Below are 18,156 nucleotides of genomic sequence, written 5' to 3' on the forward strand. Positions count from 1 at the left end.
ATGGGGCTGCAATGGGGATGCAATGGGGGTGCAATGGGGGTGCAATGGGGATGCAATGGGGATGCAATGGGGATGCAATGGGGCTGCAATGGGATTGCGATGAGGGTGCAATGGGATTGCGATACCAATGCAATGGGGTTGCAATGGGATTGCAATGGGGTTGCAATGAGGTTGCAATGGGGGTGCAATGGGGTTGCAATGGGGATGCAATGGGGGTGCAATAGGGATGCAATGGGGTTGCAATAGGGATGCAATGAGGATGCAATGGGGTTGCAATGGGGATGCAATACCAATGCAATGGGGGTGAAATGGCGATGCAATGCAATTGCAATGGGGTTGCAACATCAATGCAACACCAATGCAAAGGGGTTGCAATGGGGTGGAATTTGGGTTGCAATGGGGTGGAATTGGGGTTGCAATGTTTGCAATGTCCCCCCAGAGGACGCGTTCCCGTACGAGGGCGCCCTGGCCGCCCGCCTGGCCGGGCTCCGCCGCTCCCGGTGCTACCGGGTCTTCACCCCCCTGGCCCGGGCCGCCCCCGCCCCCCCCTTGGCCACCACCGGCCCCCGCGGGGCCCCCGTCCAGGTCTGGTGCTCCAACGACTACCTGGGGCTGAGCCGGCACCCCGAGGTGCTGCGCGCCGCGCGGTGAGCCAAAACCGGCGGGAATGGACCCAAAATGAGGGCGGGAATGGACAGAGCGGGGCTGGAAACCCCCGGGGAGCGAAAACGGGGCTGAAATGGGGTGAAATGGGCCCAAAATGAGGGCGGGAATGGGCCCAAAACGGCCAGGAATGGGCCCAAAATGGGGCTGGGAATGGGTGGAGTGGGGCTGGAAATCCCCGGGAGGGGGAGACCCCGAATGGACCCAAAATGGGGTGAAATGGACCCAAAATGGGGCCGGGAATGGGTCCAAAACAGCCAGGAATGGGCCCGAAATGGGGCTGGAAACCCCTGGGAGCCACAAAAGGAGCCCCCAGCCCCCCAAGTGCCCCCAGACCCCCAAGTACCCCCAGAGCCCCCCAGACCCCCCAGATCCCCCCCAAACCCCCCAGATCCCCCCAGACCCCCAAGTGCCCCCAGAGCCCCCAGACCCCCAAGTGGCTCCCAGGTCCCCCAGACCCCCAAGTGCCCCCAGACCCCCCCCATATCCCCCAGCCCCCCAAGTCCCTCCAGATCCCCTAGAGCCTCCCAGCCCCCCAAGTGCCCCCCAAGTCCCCCCAGAGCCCCTCAGACCCCAAGTGCCCCCTAACTCCCCATATCCCTCAGACCCCCAAGTCCCCCAGACCCCCAAGTGGCTCCCAGACCCCCAAGTCCCCCCAGAGCCCCTAGAGCCTCCCAGACCCCCAAATGCCCCCCAAGTCCCCCCCAGAGCCCCTCAGACCCCCAAGTGCCCCCAGACCCCCAAGTCCCCCAGACCCCCAAGTCCCCCCAGATCCCCCCAGACCCCCAAGTGGCTCCCAGACCCCCAAGTGCCCCCAGATCCCCCAGACCCCCAAGTGCCCCCAGACCCCCCCGCATATCCCCCAGCCCCCCAAGTACCCCCAGACCCCCAAGTGCCCCCAGACCCCCAAGTGCCCCCAGATCCCCCCAGACCCCCAAGTACCCCCAAGTCCCCCCTAACCCCCCATATCCCCCAGACCCCCAAGTGCCCCCAGATCCCCCAGACCCCCAAGTGGCTCCCAGCCCCCCAAGTGCCCCCTAACCCCCCCCGTGCCCCACAGGGCGGCGCTGGCCGCGCACGGCCTGGGCGCCGGCGGCACCCGCAGCATCGCGGGGACGTCCCCGCTCCACGGGGCGCTCGAGGCGGCGCTCGCCCGGCTGCACCGGCAGCCCCGGGCCCTGCTCTTCGGCTCCGGCTTCGCCGCCAACGACACCGCCCTGCGGACGCTGGTGAAGGCGCTGCCGGGTGAGAACGGGGGGTCCCGGACGCCTGGGCCCTTTGGGGGGATTGGGGGGAATGGGGACCCGGACGCCTGGGCCCCTTGTGGGAAATGGGGGTCCCGGATGCCCTGCGCACGCTGGTGAAGGCCCTGCCGGGTGAGAACGGGGGGTCCCGGACGCCTGGGCCCTTCCTGAGAATTGGGGGGAATGGGGGTCCCCGGACGCCTGGGCCCTTTGTGGGAACTTGGGGGGCCCGGACGCCTGGGCCCTTCCCGAGAATCGGGGGTAATGGGGGTCCCGGGTGCCCTGCGAACGCTGGTGAAGGCCCTGCCGGGTGAGAAATGGGGGGCAGGACGCCTGGGCCCTTCCCCGGACACCTGGGCCCCTTGGAGGAACTTGGGGGTCCCGGACGCCTGGGCCCCTTTCCCGTTCCCATTCCCATCCCCATTCCCATCCCCATTCCCATTCCCATTCCCATCCCCATCCCCATTCCCATTCCCATCCCCATCCCCATCCCCATCCCCATCCCCATCCCCATTCCCATCCCCATTCCCATCCCCATCCCCATTCCCATTCCCGTTCCCGTTCCCATTCCCATTCCCATCCCCATTCCCATCCCCATTCCCATCCCCATTCCCATCCCCATTCCCATCCCCATTCCCATCCCCATCCCCATTCCCATTCCCATTCCCATCCCCATTCCCATCCCCATCCCCATCCCATCCCCATTCCCCATTCCCATCCCCATTCCCATGATCCCGACATTCCCGCAGGATGCGAGGTGTTCTCGGACGCCGGGAATCACGCCTCCATGATCCAGGGGATCCCGTTCCCATTCCCATCCCCATTCCCATTCCCATTCCCATTCCCATAGGGTGCGAGGTGTTCTCGGACGCCGGGAATCACGCCTCCATGATCCAGGGGATCCCATTCCCATTCCCATTCCCGTTCCCGTTCCCGTTCCCATCCCCATCCCCATTCCCATTCCCATTCCCATTCCCATTCCCTTTCCCATTCCCATCCCCATCCCCATTCCCATTCCCTTTCCCATCCCCATCCCCATTCCCATCCCCATTCCCATCCCCATCCCCATTCCCATTCCCGTTCCCATTCCCATTCCCATAGGATGCGAGGTGTTCTCGGACGCCGGGAATCACGCCTCCATGATCCAGGGGATCCCATCCCCATTCCCATTCCCATTCCCATTCCCATCCCCATTCCCATGATCCCGGCATTCCCATAGGATGCGAGGTCTTCTCGGACGCCGGGAATCACGCCTCCATGATCCAGGGGATCCCATCCCCATTCCCATTCCCATTCCCATTCCCATCCCCATTCCCATGATCCCGACATTCCCATAGGATGCGAGGTGTTCTCGGACGCCGGGAATCACGCCTCCATGATCCAGGGGATCCCATTCCCATTCCCATCCCCATCCCCATCCCCATCCCCATCCCCATTCCCATCCCCATCCCCATCCCCATCCCCATTCCCATTCCCATTCCCATCCCATTCCCATCCCCATCCCCATCCCCATCCCCATCCCCATCCCCATCCCCATTCCCATCCCCATTCCCATTCCCATTCCCATTCCCATAGGATGCGAGGTGTTCTCGGACGCCTGGGCCCCTTTCCCATTCCCATTCCCATTCCCGTTCCCATTCCCATAGGCTGCGAGGTCTTCTCGGACGCCGGGAATCACGCCTCCATGATCCAGGGCATCCCATCCCCATTCCCGTTCCCGTTCCCGTTCCCATTCCCGTTCCCATTCCCGTTCCCATTCCCATAGGATGCGAGGTGTTCTCGGACGCCGGGAATCACGCCTCCATGATCCAGGGGATCCCATTCCCATCCCCATCCCCATCCCCATCCCCATTCCCATTCCCATTCCCATTCCCATTCCCATTCCCATGATCCCGGCATTCTCATAGGCTGCGAGGTGTTCTCGGACGCCGGGAATCACGCCTCCATGATCCAGGGGATCCCGTCCCCATTCCCATTCCCATTCCCATGATCCCGGCATTCCCATAGGCTGCGAGGTGTTCTCGGACGCCGGGAATCACGCCTCCATGATCCTCCCGTTCCCATTCCCATTCCCATTCCCGTTCCCATTCCCATAGGATGCGAGGTGTTCTCGGACGCCGGGAATCACGCCTCCATGATCCAGGGGATCCCATTCCCATCCCATTCCCATTCCTGTTCCCATCCCCATCCCCATTCCCATCCCCATCCCCATTCCCATTATCCCGGCATTCCCGCAGGATGCGAGGTGTTCTCGGACGCCGGGAATCACGCCTCCATGATCCAGGGCATCCGGGACAGCCGGGCGCCCACCCACGTGTTCCGGCACAACGACCCGGAGCACCTGGCGGAGCTGCTGGCGCGGAGCCCCCCGGGGCGGCCCCGGATCGTGGCCTTCGAGTCCGTGCACTCCATGGACGGTGAGGGGGCAAAAACGGGGCCGAAAACGGGGCCAGGGAGGCCAAAAACAGCTTCGGGAGGCTGAAAATGGAATCGGGGGCCAAAAATACCCCTAGGGGAGGCCCAAAAATGGAACCAGGGAGGCCCAAAAATGGCCTCAGGGACCCTAAAATACCCCCTGGGAAGGCCAAAAACGGCCTTAGGAGGCCAAAAATGGCCTGGGGAGGCCCAAAAATAGCCCTGGGGAGGCCAAAAAGGGCCATGGGGAGGCCAAAAATGGACCCAGGGACCCTAAAATAACCCCCGGGGCACCCGCGGATCGTGGCCTTCGAGTCCGTGCACTCCATGGACGGTGAGGGGGCAAAAACGGGGCCCAACGGGGCCAAAAATGGGGTCGGGGAGGGCAAAAATGGAATCGGGGGGCAAAAATACCCCCTGGGGAGGCCAAAAAGGGAACCTGGGAGGCCAAAAATGGAACCAGGGAGGCCCAAAATGACATTGGGAGGCCCAAAAATGGAACCAGGGAGGCCCAAAAATGGCCCCAGGGACCCTAAAATACCCCCTGGGGAGGCCAAAAACAGCCTGGGGAGGCCAAAAATGGACCCGGCGAGGGCAAAAATGGCCTCGGGGACCCTAAAATACCCCCTGGGGAGGCCAAAAACGGACCTGGGAGGCCAAAAACAGCCTCAGGAGGCCAAAAATGGACCCAGGGAGGCCAAAAACGGAACCGGGGACCCTAAAATACCCCCCGGGGCGGCCGCGGATCGTGGCCTTCGAGTCCGTGCACTCCATGGACGGTGAGGGGTGAAACGGGGCCAAAAATGGGGCCGGGGGGGCCAAAAACGGCTTTGGGGAGGCCGAAAATGGAATCGGGGGCCAAAAATACCCCCTGGGGAGGCCAAAAAGGGAACCAGGGAGGCCAAAAATGACATTGGGAGGCCCAAAAATGGAACCAGGGAGGCCCAAAAATGGCCCCAGGGACCCTAAAATACCCCCTGGGGAGGCCAAAAACGGACCTGGGAGGCCAAAAATGGACCCGGCGAGGGCAAAAATGGCCTCGGGGACCCTAAAATACCCCCTGGGGAGCCCCAAAACGGACCTGGGAGGCCAAAAACAGCCTCAGGAGGCCGAAAATGGACCCAGGGAGGCCAAAAATGGCTTCGGGGAGGCCAAAAACGGCCTTAGGAGGTCAAAAACGGCCTTAGGAGGCCCAAAAATAGCCCTGGGGAGGCCAAAAAGGGCCGTGGGGAGGCCAAAAACGGAACCCGGAGGCCAAAAATACCCCTAGGGGAGGCCCAAAAATGGCCCCAGGGACCCTAAAATACCCCCTGGGGAGGCCAAAAACGGACCTGGGAGGCCAAAAACAGCCTCAGGAGGCCAAAAATGGACCCAGGGATCCTGAAATACCCCCCAGGGCGGCCGCGGATCGTGGCCTTCGAGTCCGTGCACTCCATGGACGGTGAGGGGGCAAAAACGGGGCCAAACGGGGCCAGAAACGGGGCCAGGGAGGGCAAAAATGGAACCGGGGGGCAAAAATACCCCTAGGGGAGGCCCAAAAATGGCCTGGAGAGGCCCAAAAATGGAACCAGGGAGGCCCAAAAATGGAACCAGGGACCCTAAAATACCCCCTGGGGAGGCCAAAAATGGCCTGGGGAGCCCCAAAAACGGCCTCGGGGAGCCCAAAAATGGGCTTGGGGACCCTAAAATACCCTCTGGGGAGCCCCAAAAACGGCCCCAGGGACCCCCAAAACCCCCCCGGGAGCCCAATAGGTCCCTATACATCCCCGGACGTCCTTATATGTCCCTACACATCCCTATATACCCCCGTATGTCCCTATATGTCCCTATATGTCCCCATATGTCCCTATACGCCCCTATACGTCCCCATCCGTCCCCATACATCCCTATACGTGCCTATACATCCCCATACATCCCTATATATCCTCATCTGTCCCCATATGTTCCTATATGTCCCCATATGTCCCTATACGTCCCCGTATATCCCTATATGTGCCTATACATCCCCATACATCCCTATATGTCCTCATCTGTCCCCATATGTTCCTATATGTCCCCATATGTCTCTATACATCCTTATATGTTCCTATATGTCCCCATACGTCCCTATACATCCCTATACGTCCCCATGCATCCCTATACATGCCTATAGGTCCCTATAGGTCCCTATCCGTCCCTATATGTCCCTATACGTCCCTATATGTCCCCATCTGTCTCCATACGCCACTATACATCCCTATATGTCCCTATACGTCTCTATACGTCCCCATACGTCCCTATAGGTCCCTATACATCCCTATATGTCCCCATCTGTCTCCATACGTCCCTATACATCCCTATAGGTCCCTATATGTCCCCATCTGTCTCCATACGTCCCTATACACCCCTATAGGTCCCTATAGGTCCCTATACATCCCTATACGTCCCTATACGTCTCTATACGTCCCCATACGTCCCTATAGGTCCCTATACATCCCTATACGTCCCTATATGTCCCCATCTGTCTCCATACGCCCCTATACATCCCTATACACCCCTATACGTCCCCATACGTCCCCATACACCCCTATAGGTCCCTATACATCCCTATATGTCCCCATCTGTCTCCATACGTCCCTATACACCCCTATAGGTCCCTATACGTCCCTATACGTCCCTATATGTCCCTATATGTCACCATCTGTCTCCATACGTCCCTATACACCCCTATAGGTCCCTATACGTCCCTATATGTCCCCATACGTCCCTATATGTCCCCATACGTCCCCATAGGTCCCTCTAGGTCCCTATACGTCCCCATAGGTCCCCATACGTCCCTATATGTCCCGCAGGGTCGGTGGCGCCGCTGCGGGCGCTCTGCGCCGTGGCCCACGACCACGGGGCGCTGACCTACGTGGACGAGGTGCACGCGGTCGGGATCTATGGGGCGCGCGGGGGCGGCATCGCCCAGCGCGACGGCCTGGAGGGCAGCGTGGACGTGGTGGCGGGGACCCTGGGTGAGCGCTATGGGGCGCTATGGGGCACTGTGGGGCAGGTATGGGGCGGCTATGGGGCAGCTATGGGGCAGCTATGGGTCTATGGGTCTCTATGGGTCTCTATGGGTCTCCACTATGGGGCGCAGTGGGTCTTTGCGTCTCTATGGCTCCCTATGGGTCTCTATGGCTCCCTATGGGTCTCTATGGGTCTCCGCTATGGGGCGCTATGGGGCAGCTATGGGGCAGCTATGGGGCGCTATGGGGCGCTATGGGTCTTTGGGTCTCTATGGCTCCCTATGGGTCTCTATGGGTCTCTAGGGGTCGCAGTGGGTCTCTATGGGTCTCCGCTATGGGGCGCTATGGGGCGCTATGGGGCGCTATGGGGCGCAGTGGGTCTTTGGGTCTCTATGGCTCCCTATGGGTCTCTAGGGGTCGCAGTGGGTCTCTATGGGTCTCCGCTATGGGGCACTATGGGGCGCTATGGGGCGCTATGGGGCGCAGTGGGTCTTTGGGTCTCTATAGCTCCCTATGGGTCTCCATGGCTCCCTATGGCTCCCTATGGGTCTCTAGGGGTCGCAGTGGGTCTCTATGGCTCCCTATGGGTCTCTATGGGGCTCCGCTATGGGGCGCTATGGGGCGCCGTGGGGCTCTATGGGGCGCGCGGGGGCGGCATCGCCCAGCGCGACGGCCTGGAGGGCAGCGTGGACGTGGTGGCGGGGACCCTGGGTGAGCGCTATGGGGCGCTATGGGGCGCTATGGGGCGCTATGGGGCGCAGTGGGTCTTTGGGTCTCTATGGCTCCCTATGGGTCTCCACTATGGGGCGCTATGGGGTGGCTATGGGGCGCTATGGGGCGCTATGGGGCAGCTATGGGGCGCAGTGGGTCTTTGGGTCTCTATGGCTCCCTATGGCTCCCTATGGGTCTCTAGGGGTCGCAGTGGGTCTCTATGGCTCCCTATGGGTCTCTATGGGGCTCCGCTATGGGGCGCTATGGGTCTCTATGGGTCTCTGCTATGGGTCGCTATGGGGCACAGCCCCATAGACACCCCCTGTCCCCAGGGAAGGCGCTGGGCGCCGTGGGCGGCTACATCGCCGGCCCCGCCGTCCTGGTCGACGCCATAGGGGTCTCTATGGGTCTCTATGACTCCCTATGGGTCTCCGCTATGGGGCGCTATGGGTCTCTATGGGTCACTATGGGTCGCTATGGGTCTCCGCTATGGGTCGCTATGGGGCACAGTGGGTCTCTATGGGTCCCTATGGGTCTCTATGGCTCGCTATGGGTCTCCGCTATGGGTCGCTATGGGGCACAGTGGGTCTCTATGGGTTGCTATGGGGCTCAGCCCCACAGACACCCCCTGTCCCCAGGGAAGGCGCTGGGCGCCGTGGGCGGCTACATCGCCGGCCCCGCCGTCCTGGTCGACACCATAGGGGTCTCTATGGGTCTCTATGGGTCTCCACTATGGGGCGCTATGGGTCTCTATGGGTCTCTATGGGTCTCTATGGGTCTCTATGGCTCCCTATGGGTCTCTATGGGTCTCTATGGGTCTCTGCTATGGGTCGCTATGGGTCTCTATGGGTCTCTATGGGTCTCTATGGGTCGCAGTGGGTCTCTATGGCTCCCTATGAGTCGCTATGGAGCGCTATGGGTCTCTATGGCTCCCTATGGGTCTCTATGGGTCGCAGTGGGTCTCTATGGGTCTCCGCTATGGGGCGCAGTGGGTCGCTATGGGTCTCTATGGGTCTCTAGGGAAGGCGCTGGGCGCCGTGGGCGGCTACATCGCGGGCCCCGCCGTCCTGCTCGATGCCATAGGGGTCTCTATGGGTCTCTATGGGTCTCTATGGGTCTCTATGGGTCTCTATGACTCCCTATGGCTCTCCGCTATGGGTCTCTATGGGGCGCTATGGGGCACAGCCCCATAGACCCACACTGTCCCCAGGGAAGGCGCTGGGCGCCGTGGGCGGCTACATCGCGGGCCCCGCCGTCCTGCTCGACACCATAGGGGTCTCTATGGGTCTCTATGGCTCCCTATGGGTCTCTATGGGTCTCTATGGGTCTCTATGGGTCTCTCTGGGTCTCTAGGGAAGGCGCTGGGCGCCGTGGGCGGCTACATCGCCGGCCCCGCCGTCCTGGTCGACACCATAGGGGTCTCTATGGGTCTCTATGGGTCTCTATGGGTCTCTATGGGTCGCAGTGGGTCTCTATGGGTCTCTGCTATGGGGTCGCTATGGGGCGCTATGGGGCGCTATGGGTTTCTGTCCCCAGGGAAGGCGCTGGGCGCCGTGGGCGGCTACATCGCCGGCCCCGCCGTCCTGGTCGACACCATAGGGGTCTCTATGGGTCTCTATGGGTCTCCGCTATGGGGCACAGCCCCATAGACCCACACTGTCCCCAGGGAAGGCGCTGGGCGCCGTGGGCGGCTACATCGCGGCCCCGCCGTCCTGGTTGACGCCGTCCGCTCCATGGGGCTCTATGGGGCGCTATGTGTCTCTATGCATCTCTATGGGTCTCTATGGGTCACAGTGGGTCTCTACGGCTCTCTATGGGTCTCTGTCCCCAGGGAAGGCGCTGGGCGCCGTGGGCGGCTACATCGCCGGCCCCGCCGTGCTGGTCGACACCATAGGGGTCTCTATGGGTCTCTAGGGGTCTCCGCTCTGGGGCACTATGGGTCACTATGGGGCGCTATGGGGCACAGTGGGTCTCTATGGGTCGCTGTGGGTCTCTATGGGTCTCTCTGGGTCCCCAGGGAAGGCGCTGGGCGCCGTGGGCGGCTACATCGCCGGCCCCGCCGTCCTGGTCGACACCGTCCGCTCCCTGGGCCCCGGCTTCATCTTCACCACGGCGCTGCCGCCCCCCGTGGCCGCGGGGGCCTTGGCCGCCCTGCGCGTCCTGGCGGCGCCGGAGGGGGCGACGCTGCGGAGGGCGACGCTCCGGAACTGCCGCCACCTGCGGGGGCTGCTCCGCGACCGGGGGCTCCCGGTGCTGCCCTGCGAGAGCCACTTGGTGCCGCTGCCGGTGGGTCCGGGCGCCGGGGCCAATGGGGGGGTTGGGGGTCCCGGACGCCTGGGCCCCATAGGGAGTCCCGGACACCAGGGCCCTTTGGGGGGGTTGGGGGTCCCGGACGCCTGGGCCCATAGGGAGGTTGGGGGGCCCATAGGGGGTCCCGGACGCCTGGGCCCATTTGGGAGGTTGGGGGTCCCGGACGCCTGGGCCCCATAGGGGAGGTTGGGGAGCCCATAGGGGGATTGGGGGTCCCGGACGCCGGGGCCCATTGAGGGGGTCGGGGGTCCCGGACGCCTGGGCCCCATAGGGAGTCCTGGACACCAGGACCCGTAGGGAGGTCCCGGACGCCTGGGCCCCTTTGGGGACTGGGGAGGTCCCAGATGCCTGGGCCCATTTGGGAGGTTGGGGGTCCCGGACGCCTGGGCCCTTTGTGGGGTTCCTGGACGCCTGGGCCCATAGGGAGGTTGGGGAGCCCATAGGGGAGGTTGGGGGGCCCATGGGGGTCCCGGACGCCTGGGCCCCATAGGGGAATTTGGGGGCCCCATGGGGGGATCCTGGACGCCTGGGCCCATTTGGGAGGTTGGGGGTCCCGGACGCCTGGGCCCATTGGGGGGGTTGGGGGGTCCATAGGGGGTCCCAGATGCCGGGGCCCCTTGTGGGGTTCCCGGACACCAGGACCCATTGGGGAGGTTGGGGGGCCCATAGGGGGTCCCGGACGCCTGGGCCCCATAGGGGGATTTGGGGGGCCTATTGGGGGTGTCCCGGACGCCTGGGCCCATTTGGGAGGTTGGGGGTCCCATAGGGGGTCCCGGACGCCTGGGCCCCATAGGGAGGTCCCGGACACCTGGGTCCCCGGACGCCTGGGCCCCGTAGGGACCCCCAGACGCCTGGGCCCCATAGCGGTTGTGGGTCCTGGTGCCAGCCCCACTGATCCCCATAGTGGCTGTGGGTCCCAGCCCCATAGCGGCTGTGGGTCCCAGCCCCACGGCTGCCCCACGGCTGCCCCACGTCTCCCCCCAGGTGGGGGACGCGGCGCTGGCCGCCCGGCTCAGCCGGACCCTCCTGGCCCGACACGGCCTGGGCCCCATAGGGACCCCCGGACGCCTGGGCCCATAGAGGGGGTTCCCGGATGCCTGGGCCCCATAGGGAGGTCCCGGACACCAGGACCCATAGGGAGCCCTGGATGCCTGGGCCCCATGGGAGTTGTGGGTCCCAGCCCCATAGCGGTTGTGGGTCCCGGACGCCTGGGCCCCTTTGGGGGTCGGGGTGCCCCATAGCGGTTGTGGGTCCCGGCCCCACGGCTGCCCCACATCTCCCCCAGGTGGGGGACGCGGCGCTGGCCGCCCGGCTCAGCCGGACCCTCCTGGCCCGACACGGCCTGGGCCCCATAGGGACCCCCCGGACACCAGGACCCATAGGGAGATCCCAGACACCTGGGCCCCATAGAGAGGTCCCGGATGCCTGGGTCCCCGGACACCTGGGCCCCATAGCGAGTCCCGAACACCAGGACCCATAGCGGGGGTTCCCGGACGCCTGGGCCCCATAGTGGTTGTGGGTCCTGGTCCCAGCCCCACTGAGCCCCATAGCGGTTGTGGGTCCCCGCCCCACTGATCCCCATGGGGGTTGTGGGTCCCAGCCCCATAGCGGCTGTGGGTCCCAGCCCCACTGATCCCCATGGGGGTCGGGGTGCCCCATAGCGGCTGTGGGTCCCAGCCCCACTGATCCCCATGGGGGTTGTGGGTCCCAGCCCCACTGATCCCCATAGCGGTTGTGGGTCCCAGCCCCACGGCTGCCCCATGGCTGCCCCACTGATCCCCACAGCGGTTGTGGGTCCCAGCCCCATAGCAGTTGTGGGTCCCAGCCCCATAGCGGCTGTGGGTCCCAGCCCCACGGCTGCCCCACGGCTGCCCCACATCTCCCCCAGGTGGGGGACGCGGCGCTGGCCGCCCGGCTCAGCCGGACCCTCCTCGCCCGTCACGGCCTCTTCGTCCAGGCCATCAACCCCCCCACGGTGCCGCGGGGCCACGAGCTGCTGCGGATGGCGGCGACGCCCAATCACAGCGCGGCCATGATGGAGAACATGGCGGGTCGGCATGGGGGGACATGGGGGGACATGGGGGGACAATGGGGGGACATGGGGGGAATGGGGACAATGGGGACAATGGGGACATGGGGGGACATGGGGATGTTGGGGACATGGGGACATTGGGGGGAATGGGGACAATGGGGGGAATGGGGACAATGGGAACAATGGGGGGAATGGGGAGAATGGGAACAATGGGGATAATGGGGACAATAGGGACATGGGGGACATGGGGACAATGGGGGGAATGGGGTGATGGGGACATGGGGACATTGGGGACAATGGGGACAATAGGAACATGGGGATGATGGGGACATGGGGAGACATTAGGGGCAATGGGGGGAATGGGGGCAATGGGGACATTGGGGACAATGGGGAGGTTGGGGACATGGGAAACATTGGGGACATGGAGGGACATGAGGGGACATTGGGGACCATTGGGGACATGGAGGGATGTGGGGGGACATTGGGGACATGGGGGATATGGGGGACACTGGGGAACATGGGGGGACATTGGGGGGACATGGGGGTCATTGGGGACATTGGGGATATAAGGGGCCATTGGGGAACGTGGGGGGACATTGGGGATGTGGAGGGACACGGGGGGACACGGGGGGACACTGGGGACATTGGGGACGTGGGGGGACAATGGGGACGTGGGGGGACAATGGGGACATGGAGGGACACGGGGGGACATGGGGGGACATTGGGGACATTGGGGACACTGGGGACATGGGGACATTGGGGACATGGGGCCATGTGGGGCAGCCCCACACTGACCCCCCCCCCCCCCCCCCCAGACCGGCTCTCCGAGGTCTGGGGCTCCCTGGGGCTCCCGCGGGCGCCGGCCCCGGCCCGGAGCTGCTCGTCCTGCCGGAGGCCCCTTCACCTGGAGCTGCTGAGCGCGGCCGAGCGGGAGCTGGGGTGGGGAGACGGACGGGGCTGCGTCACGGCCATGGCCTGAGCCGGACGCCTGGGCCCCCCGTCCCCGTGTGCGAAATCCCCCCGGACGCCTGGGCCCCGTGTGTGAAACCCGCCCGGACGCCTGGGCCCCTCCCGGACGCCTGGGCCCCGTGTGTGAAACCTGCCCGGACGCCTGGGCCCCCTGTCCCCGTGTGCGAAATCCCCCGGACGCCTGGGCCCCGTGTGCCAAAACCACCCGGACGCCTGGGCTCCGTGTGTGAAACCTGCCCGGACGCCTGGGCCCCCTGTCCCCGTGTGCTGAAACCCTCCCGGACACCCGGGCCCCTCCCGGACGCCTGGGCCCCCCACGCTCATCCTGTCCCTGTGTGCTAAAACCCACCCGGACGCCTGGGCCCCTCTCGGACGCCTGGGCCCCCCGTCCCTGTGTGCGAAACCGGCCCCGGACGCCTGGGCCCCGCGTGTGAGACCTGCCCGGACGCCCCATCCCTGTGTGCAAAACCTGCCCGGACGCCTGGGCCCCTCTCGGACGCCTGGGCCCTGTGTGTGAAACCCACCCGGACGCCTGGGCCCCCTGTGCTTGTCCCATCCCTGTGTGCCAAAACCCACCCGGACGCCCGGGCCCCTCTCGGACGCCTGGGCCCCCCACGCTCGTCCCATCCCTGTGTGCCAAAACCGCCCCCGGACGCCTGGGCCCCTCCTGTCCCCGTGTGCGAAACCTGCCCCGGACGCCTGGGCCCCCTGTCACCAGGGTCCCCTCTCCGCTCTCCCCGCACGCCGGGGCCCCTCTCTGCACAACAACCGCTTTGTCCCCACTCGTGTCACCCGCCTGGTTCTTTACGGGTCCCCCCCCCCCCGCCCGGACGCCTGGGCCCTTTGCCCTCCTTACGGGGAATGAGGAAGGTGACGGGGGTGGCCCTGTCCCCCCCCCGGTGTCACCGATACCATCGTCCCCTCCGGGGCGGTGACGTCAGCGGCGCCGCGGGGGGCCGGACGCCTGGGCCCCTCCGCGGGGGGTGGCCGTGGGGGGGGGTGTCACCTCCCCCCTCCGTTGTCCCCATTTCGCTGCCGTCGCTGCCACCCGCGCGGAGGGGCCCAGGCGTCCGGGAGCCTCTGTCACCCCCTGGGGACACCGGGACGATGAGTGTGGAGGTACCGGGAGGGGGGGTGTCCCCAACTGCTCCCCTGTCCCCGTCCGTGTCCCCCATGTCCCCGTGTTGCGGCTCTGTCCCCATAGGGTGTCCGCTCGTTGCACTGTGACCCCTTGTGCATGTCCCCATGTCCCCCATCCGTGTCCCCTTATTGCACCATGACCCCTTTTGTGCATGTCCCCATGTCCCCATATGTGTCCCCTTATTGCACCATGACCCCTTTGTGCATGTCCCCATGTCCCCCTATGCATGTCCCCCATGTCCCCCCATTGCACATGTGTCCCCATGTTGCAACGTGACTTCTTTGTGCATGTCCCCATGTCCCCCATGGGTGTCCCCCCATTGCACCATGTCCCCATGTTGCAATGTGACCCCTTTGTGCATGTCCCCAATTGTCCCCATGTCCCTTGTGCATGTCCCCCCATTGCACCATGACACTTTTGTGCATGTCCCCAATTGTCCCCACGTCCTTGTCTCTGCAGGTATCGATGTCCCCATCCTGGTGGCCTCCACCATCGTCAACCTCAACGTCCCCAACGCCCCCAATGCCCCCATTGTCCCCAATGTCCTCAATGTCCCCAATGTCCCTGATGCCTCCAACACCCTCAACACCCTGGACGTCCCCAACACCCCCAACACCCCCATTGTCCCCAACGCCCCCAATGTCCCCGTCCCCCCCGTGGCCGTCGGAGCCCCCCCGCGACGCGGCGCTGCTGGCGGCCGAGCTGGCGGTGCTGGCGCTGGGGGGCAACGCGTGTCCCCTGTGCCACGGGCTGTGTCCCCGGGGAGTCCCCATGTCCCCATGTCCCCTCATTGCTGGGGGGCAACGCGCTGGCGCTGGCGGCGCTGGCGGGGGCGGCCGGTCCCCCGCGGCCGCCGCGTCCCCTCCGCCGCGGCCGGTGTCACCTGGCGGCGGCCGACGTGGCGGTGGCGCTGGGGACGCTGCTGCCGCGGCTGCTGTGGGACGCGGGGGGGGGGCCGGGGGGGGTTGTCACCGGGGTGTCCCCAGGGGTGTCCCCTATTGGAGTGGGAGCCCGTGGGGCATGTCCCCATGTCCCCGTGTCCCCTATCTGTGTCCCCTTATTGCACCATGACCCCTTTGTGCATGTCCCCATGTCCCCCATGGGTGTCCCCTTATTGCACCATGTCCCCATGTTGCAATGTGGCCCCCTTGTGCATGTCCCCATGTCCCCTATATGTGTCCCCTTATTGCACTGTGACCCCTTGGTGCATGTCCCCATGTCCCCTATGCGTGTCCCCCTATTGCACCATGACCCTTTTGTGCATGTCCCCATGTCCCCCATGGGTGTCCCCTCATTGCACCATGTCCCCATGTTGCAATGTGGCCCCCTTGTGCATGTCCCCATGTCCCCTATATGTGTCCCCTTATTGCACTGTGACCCCTTGGTGCATGTCCCCATGTCCCCTATGCGTGTCCCCCTATTGCACCATGACCCTTTTGTGCATGTCCCCATGTCCCCCATGGGTGTCCCCTCATTGCACCATGTCCCCATGTTGCAATGTGGCCCCCTTGTGCATGTCCCCATGTCCCCATGTCCCCTATGCATGTCCCCCCATTGCACCGTGACATTTTTGTGCATGTCCCCATGTCCCCCTATGCATGTCCCCAATGTCCCCTCATTGCACATGTGTCCCCATGTTGCAACGTGACTTCTTTGTGCATGTCCCCATGTCACCCATGTCCCCCATGTGTGTCCCCTTATTGCACCATGACCCCTTTGTGCATGTCCCCAATTGTCCCCATGTCCTTGTCCCCGCAGGTATCGATGTCCCCATCCTGGTGGCCTCCACCATCGTCAACCTCAACACCCCCAACGCCCCCAACGTCCCCATTGTCCCCAACGTCCCCATTGTCCCCAACGTCCCCATTGTCCCCAACGCCCCCATCGCCCCCGCTGTCCCCGTCGTCCCCGTGGCCGTCGGAGCCCCCCCGCGACGCGGCGCTGCTGGCGGCCGAGCTGGCGGTGCTGGCGCTGGCGCTGGCGGCGGCGCTGGGGGGCAACGCGTGTCCCCTGTGCCACGGGCTGTGTCCCCGGGGTGTCCCCATGTCCCCATGTCCCCTCATTGCTGGGGGGCAACGCGCTGGCGCTGGCGGCGCTGGCGGGGGCGGCCGGTCCCCCGCGGCCGCCGCGTCCCCTCCGCCGCGGCCTGTGTCACCTGGCGGCGGCCGACGTGGCGGTGGCGCTGGGGACGCTGCTGCCGCAGCTGCTGGGGGGCGCGGGGGGGGGTTGTCACCGGGGTGTCCCCAGGGGTGTCCCCTATTGGAGTGGGGCCCTTGGGGCATGTCCCCGTGTCCCCATGTCCCCGTGTCCCCTATGCATGTCCCCCTATTGCACCATGACCCCCTTGTGCATGTCCCCATGTCCCCTATGCATGTCCCCCTATTGCACCATGACCCCTTTTGAGCATGTCCCCATGTCCCCTATATGTGTCCCCTTATTGCACCATGACCCCCTTGTGCATGTCCCCATGCCCCTTGTGCATGTCCCTTATGTCCCCATGTTGCAATGTGACCCCTTTGTGCATGTCCCCATGTCCCCTATGCGTGTCCCCTAATTGCACCATGACACTTTCGTGCATGTCCCCATGTCCCCCTATGCATGTCCCCCATGTCCCCCCATTGCACATGTGTCCCCATGTTGCAACGTGACTTCTTTGTGCATGTCCCCATGTTGCACCATACATGTCCCCAACGTCCCCATATTGCACATGTGTCCCCATGTTGCAATGTGACCCCTTCTTGCATGTCCCCAATTGTCCCCATGTCCTTGTCCCCGCAGGTACCGACATCCCCATCCTGGTGGCCTCCGCCCTCCTCAACCTCAACGTCCCCAACGCCCCCATCGTCCCCGTTGTCCCCATTTTCCCCAATGTCCCCAACGCCCCCAATGTCCCCAACGTCCCCAACGCCCCCATCGTCCCCGTTGTCCCCGTCGTCCCCGTGGCCGTTGGAGCCCCCCCGCGACGCGGCGCTGCTGGCGGCCGAGCTGGCGGTGCTGGCGCTGGGGGGCAACGTGTGTCCCCTGTGCCACGGGCTGTGTCCCCGGGGTGTCCCCATGTCCCCTATGGGTGTCCCCTTATTGCACCATGTCCCCATGTTGCAATGTGGTCCCTTTGTGCATGTCCCCATGTCCCCGTGTCCCCTATGCATGTCCCCCTATTGCACCATGACCCCCTTGTGCATGTCCCCATGTCCCCATATGTGTCCCCTTATTGCACCATGACCCCTTTTGTGCATGTCCCCATGTCCCCCATGGGTGTCCCCCCATTGCACCATGTCCCCATGTTGCAATGTGACTTCTTTGTGCATGTCCCCATGTCACCCATGTCCCTTGTGCATGTCCCCTAATTGCACCATGACCCCTTTGTGCATGTCCCCATGTCCCCATGTCCCCATGTCCCCACGTCCTTGTCTCTGCAGGTATCGATGTCCCCATCCTGGTGGCCTCCACCATCGTCAACCTCAATGTCCCCAACGCCCCCAACGTCCCCAATGTCCCCAATGTCCCTGATGCCTCCAACGCCCTCAACACCCTGGACGTCCCCAATGCCCCCAATGTCCCCAACGTCCCCAACGCCCCCATCGTCCCCGCTGTCCCCGTCGCCCCCGTGGCCGTCGGAGCCCCCCCGCGACGTGGCGCTGCTGGCGGCCGAGCTGGCGGTGCTGGCGCTGGGGGGCAACG

At 64.5% G+C, this 18,156-nt stretch overlaps 1 protein-coding gene across 1 annotated transcript; it reads left to right on the forward strand.

Annotated features, from left to right (window-relative positions):
• Nucleotides 1-396: 396 nt before the first annotated feature.
• Nucleotides 397-13,344, forward strand: LOC148590147 (5-aminolevulinate synthase, erythroid-specific, mitochondrial-like). The gene is made up of 7 exons (XM_088539421.1): nucleotides 397-647; nucleotides 1,724-1,908; nucleotides 4,145-4,324; nucleotides 7,154-7,318; nucleotides 10,041-10,309; nucleotides 12,222-12,384; nucleotides 13,181-13,344. Exons 1-7 carry the CDS (start codon nucleotides 397-399, stop codon nucleotides 13,342-13,344), a joined length of 1,377 nt encoding a protein of 458 aa, XP_088395547.1.
• Nucleotides 13,345-18,156: the final 4,812 nt, after the last annotated feature.

This window comes from Tinamus guttatus, unplaced genomic scaffold (genome assembly GCF_059628265.1).
Source record: "Tinamus guttatus ecotype Peru unplaced genomic scaffold, ASM5962826v1 Tinamus_guttatus_pri_ptg001666l, whole genome shotgun sequence".
Lineage (NCBI taxonomy): Eukaryota > Metazoa > Chordata > Aves > Tinamiformes > Tinamidae > Tinamus > Tinamus guttatus.